This window comes from Triticum urartu, unplaced genomic scaffold (assembly GCF_003073215.2).
Source record: "Triticum urartu cultivar G1812 unplaced genomic scaffold, Tu2.1 TuUngrouped_contig_6862, whole genome shotgun sequence".
NCBI lineage: Eukaryota > Viridiplantae > Streptophyta > Magnoliopsida > Poales > Poaceae > Triticum > Triticum urartu.
In genome coordinates, this window is record NW_024117657.1 from 147 (window position 1) to 5080 (window position 4934).

At 43.8% G+C, this 4934-nt stretch overlaps 1 protein-coding gene across 1 annotated transcript; it reads right to left on the minus strand.

Moving 5' to 3' along the window:
* Positions 1 to 3001: 3001 nt before the first annotated feature.
* LOC125531182 (flavonoid O-methyltransferase-like protein Os11g0303600) lies at positions 3002 to 4914 on the minus strand (the record flags this gene model as incomplete). Its single annotated transcript, XM_048695596.1, is given in 2 exon segments — positions 3002 to 3607; positions 4365 to 4914. Coding segments are annotated over 2 exon segments (847 nt in total), but the record flags the coding sequence as incomplete, so codon positions are not given.
* Positions 4915 to 4934: the final 20 nt, after the last annotated feature.

Consider the following 4934-nt stretch of genomic DNA (forward strand, 5'->3'; position numbering starts at 1 on the left):
GGGTTCCCGGATCGAACGATGGCGACACTTTAGGCGTCGTTCTCCCTCATGGGGGCATTGTTTTTGGAGCAGCGGCTGGATGGAGGAGACAAGTGGTGGAGCGGTTTTTCATTTACCACATCAAAGATGGCGGATCTCGGCGGCGTGGTGCAATGGGGATTCGGTGTCCGATGCAAGGAGATGGACTCGCGCAGGAGGAGGACGCTGTCTGGCGTCATGGTGGCGTCGATGGCAGAGAGGCCTAGCAAGGTCGGTGCGTTAGTTTTTGCTCTGAAGATGGATTGGTGGAAGATGGCGGCGACAGCACATGAGAGTGCGTCAGACCGGTGTATACCCCAAACCCAGTATGTGGCTTGGTTGGGGCCTCCGGCATTAGATGTTAGACATATGTGCGATGTCTGTTTGGTATTAGGCTCGGACTATCGACACACCTTCATCAAGTGGATAGAAATAGTGACATATGTTGCTAGGATGGTGGCTTCAGACTATCTGATGTACTACTTTGTAAGGTCTTTGTGAATAATTAATAAAATGGCTGCATGCATCGCTCGGATGCAGAGGCCGGGGGTAATCCTCCTTTTCTAAAAAAAACCCAGAGGAAACTTGAAAAAAAAGAGCTCGTAGACCCCATAGGGAAGGTCCAATAGCAAAATACTGATGCAGTAATCCCTGGTTGTACATCAGCCGGGCTGTTAAAGCTATTGCTCTGTGCTGTATGCATGCCATAAAGCACCTTTAATGCATAGGGAAGTTCATAAGCAAGTAGGAGATTTTCAAGATTCAACAGAAGTCCATTGAGATCAACAAAAGTCCAGGGAAGTCAACAATATACAAGGAAATCAACAAAAGTCTAAGTAATTTGTCATGCTCAACCAAGTCGGAAAGGAAGAGAAAACCAAAGACCAAGTGAAAGGAATGGCTCAAGGCGGAAACAGCTCAAGTTACGAAAGAGGCCCGAGAAGAGAATCCCACATGGTGGAGGGATGAGAGGGGGTACTTTACCATGGACTATGGATCCCCCCCCCCACCCCCTTTGATGAGTAGTCTTCATAAAACTACTTGACCGAGTTTTAGCTTCCTACCCCTCCCACTTGCCATCTCATGGGTAGCTCTGGTCATTTGAGAAGAACCCCTGGATTATACACCAGCTCTAGAGTCGAGTCTACGAAGTCATGAGTGACTTAGACTGACACCCAGGGAAGGACTTGAAGAGTGTACCGAGAAGACGCATTCGACTAGGACATCATCGTGTCAACTTTGTTGGTGTATCACAACCTTCGCTATAATGCCATCATACAAACCCCCGTAATCGTATTCACGACCACGCTATTAAGGACACCCCTTAGTAAAAAGTTGTTTTCACTAAAACAACATAAGTCTCTTGGGGGATTTTCGTAGCTAGACTCGGAAACTCAGATGTGATGTAATGGTGTATGGTTTGTGAGTAATTCATGCTCATTTTATTTAAATAAGATGTGATGTAATGACATTTTGCGCAGCTTATGAAGGTTGTTTTGTTGTTGTCGGTTTCATGGAAATGACTATTTTCCCAGTATGAACTCCAAATCAACAAAATGAAAATGAGAGAGAGTGCAAATATACAAGTTCTATCCATGATTAATCACTTGAGTTGATGGCCAGTTGCCGGCAGCCAAAGTAAACTTGTACCATAACACATTATGAACGACAATTATATGGCTACAATATGATATCTCCAGGTTTTAATCACACTATTAAGTATATATATCAACTTGGCAAGGTTACAAAAAAAAGTATAAGGTGTAATTTGTTGGAAAATGTAGTAGAAAACAAAAAAATTATAAGATCATGAGCCCATGAACACTATTAAGATGCATAATAGGTTTAGATCGGATCGTTACCAACCTCGAGTTACAGTGGAAGAACACTTGGTGTAGATCGCTGATGAAGTCCCTCGAACCGTTCACGAACGATCCCTCGAACCAAAGATCGAAAGCATGGACTCTCTACGGATTGCAGGCATTCAGGCTTCAAAATCCCGCAGTGCTTCACCGTACAGAACTAATCGTCGTCGGAGAATTAGACGAGGGAGAAGAGAACCTCACGGCGCTTCTCTATTATGAGGATTAGACATAACTAGAACTTGTGTCCCGAAACTATTCTGAGAATATTTTCTCATAACTCTCACTCCACTAACACTCAAAAGATCGTTATTCCCTTAAGCATGTGACCCTGTAGGTTCAGTAAAATATAGATATGAAGGAAACTCCCTTTCGCTCAATGATCAATAATGTAACCGTGGACATTCATATTGAAACCTATGAATACACGAATGATGTGCGAGTGAACCTTTGGTTATCATATGCTATTCCCTTTGCTTCACGACGCTTTATAAATCCCGGGGTGAGATGTATCGGTATTCTCTTGAGTCATTCTCATGCTCACTATACTAGTCTACTCATTATCAGTTTTGTTCTTCTTTCTCGTTGACATGTTCCGGCATCGTTGTTACCTAGTCACCTGTGTCTGACCAAAAGATGGTGGGTGTCATCACACCGAGAGGGCCCTAAGAATATCTCTCTATTGTTGGATGAGGAAATCACACTCTTGAGCTATCCAACCCCTTGTCAAACTTACCAAGGAACCTGTAAGTTCTCCTTATGATAATCGTGTTATAGCTGACGTTTGAGCATCTCAAAGTTCATCGTTCGGTAAGAAGCGGCTACGATACTCTCATGGTCTAAGAAACTAAAGCATACATTAACTCTCTCTGGTATATCAATAGACTTCTGACACAATTCAATATGATCGTTCTTCTAACGTCATACTCTCAATGTTGTTTTGGGACTATTGTTACACTTAACGATATCCCAAGATCCGAAAAGCATGATCAACATACAATACTTGAGCTAGTCCTAGGGCGAGACTAGGAATCAGATTTTACTGTTTGTCCTTCCACACATGCACGTTTATGAGTTTTCCACCGAATCACACATTTCAAGATCATAGCAGTTATAGCATAGAATATGAACTCTTAATTATAAAAGTGAAAATAGATAATACAATATTATTGCCTCTAGGGCATATTTCCAACATAATCTTATGGTAGGCAATTGTACATTGTATCGTATGCAAAGCACTATGAGTGCATATATAATACTTTTCCAAAAGAAAGTTGCACGAGTATCATAAGGTAACAAAACATAATAGTCTTGCTATTTTATGACCCGTGAGACCTCCCTTCGGAAAATTATAAGGCACTCAATTATTTATATATCCTTGGAGCACACAACAATCCACAACATATATTAGAGCATTTGGGAGCACAACCTTACGGGTAGACCTCAATGACAGCTCGAGCTCCAACTTTCTTGAAAATCTTATATTCGCTGAAACCTGCTTTCATGAAGATGTCGCTCCAGTCCTTTTCATCCCGCTGCCGGCCTCTCGTCATCACCAGCTTCAACATATCCACCAGGTGATGGGTTTCCAGCATCAGCCCCGAAGCCGAGCTAAGCACAATATCTATCACAATGACTTTTCCTCCTGCACCTCGAGGAGGAATGGCCTTCTTGCATTGTGCCAAGATCTTGATGCAATCCTCGTCGCTCCACAAGTGCAGAACAGACTACCATGCACGGATAAACTTCTGTAAGGTTAATCAAAACTAGCAAGAAAATATACCTTGAATTTAATTGTTACTTCAAACAGAACAACTAATCATTTTTGGTCGGCGTTCTCTATTGGGTTTCACCCATGGATCATGAACACACGCATGAAACACTAAACATTGGAGGCCACAATGACATGGCGGCTTTATCGTGCAAAGGTCATTGCAAGATTCCATGTTGCCTGTTGATATCATGCACCCCCATCACAATCTTGCGAGCGTGCGACTAGAAACCAAATCCAATGACATATACTGGATCGTGCTACATGCATGACTACATGGAGAACGTTCGTTCGCTTACGACCAGCTACGTAAGTCCTAATCTGACTCAAACTCGACCAAGTTAACTAGCAGTCCCTCTGTTTCTTTGTCTACTTCACATATTAGATTTGTCTTTGAATCAAACTTTGTAAACAGTTTAATAAAATTCATATAGAATATATCAACGCTCACAACACCAAATAAGTACAATGTGAAAATATACTACTCCTTCTGTACACTAATATAAGGCTTTTTCGATCACTATTTTAATGACCTAAAATGTCTTATATTAGTTTACAGAGGTAGTACATGATATATCTAATAATACTGATTTGGTATTATAAATTTAATACATTTTTCTACAAGTTTGGCCTAACTTTAAAATGTGTAACTTAAGGAAAACCTAATATATGAGCATGTGGGACGAGATGGAAGATGGCACATTCATAAATACCTTGAGCAACACAGCTTGAGCAGGCGGGACGACGTGGAAGATGTCACCAGCAACATACTTAACCACACCTTCAGCCGGAGCTTTGTCGATGACCTTTGGCAGGTCAAGCACAGTGCACTTGATGTGCGGATAGGCCCTGACGATGGCCCTCGCCGTCGTGCCATCACCACCGCACAAGTCAGTCAGAGACTCAAGTCCCTGAAACAGGTCATGGCACTGCCGGAGCACAAGACCGATCCCCATATGGTTATGGGAAGCCTTGGCCTCGTGGACCAGCTTATCCATCTCCGGGTCCAGGAGCGCCATGCTGTCGTCGAAGATGGTCGCGCCGTGCAAGTCCTCGAACGGCGAAGGCACCGGCCCGTCAAAGTCCTTCCGGAACCAGTCCGCCAGCCCGAATGCCGCCTCCACGTAGTACCGCGAGGAGGCCACACGCACGATGGCCGTCTGGCATGCGTCGCCGTCGATGTGGACGCCATCCACCAGGAGGTACGATATCGGGTTGAGGCGGTACGTCGTCCCCGCGTCGGTGGTGTCGAAGACGCCCGCCCTGGCCAGGCTACTACGCGA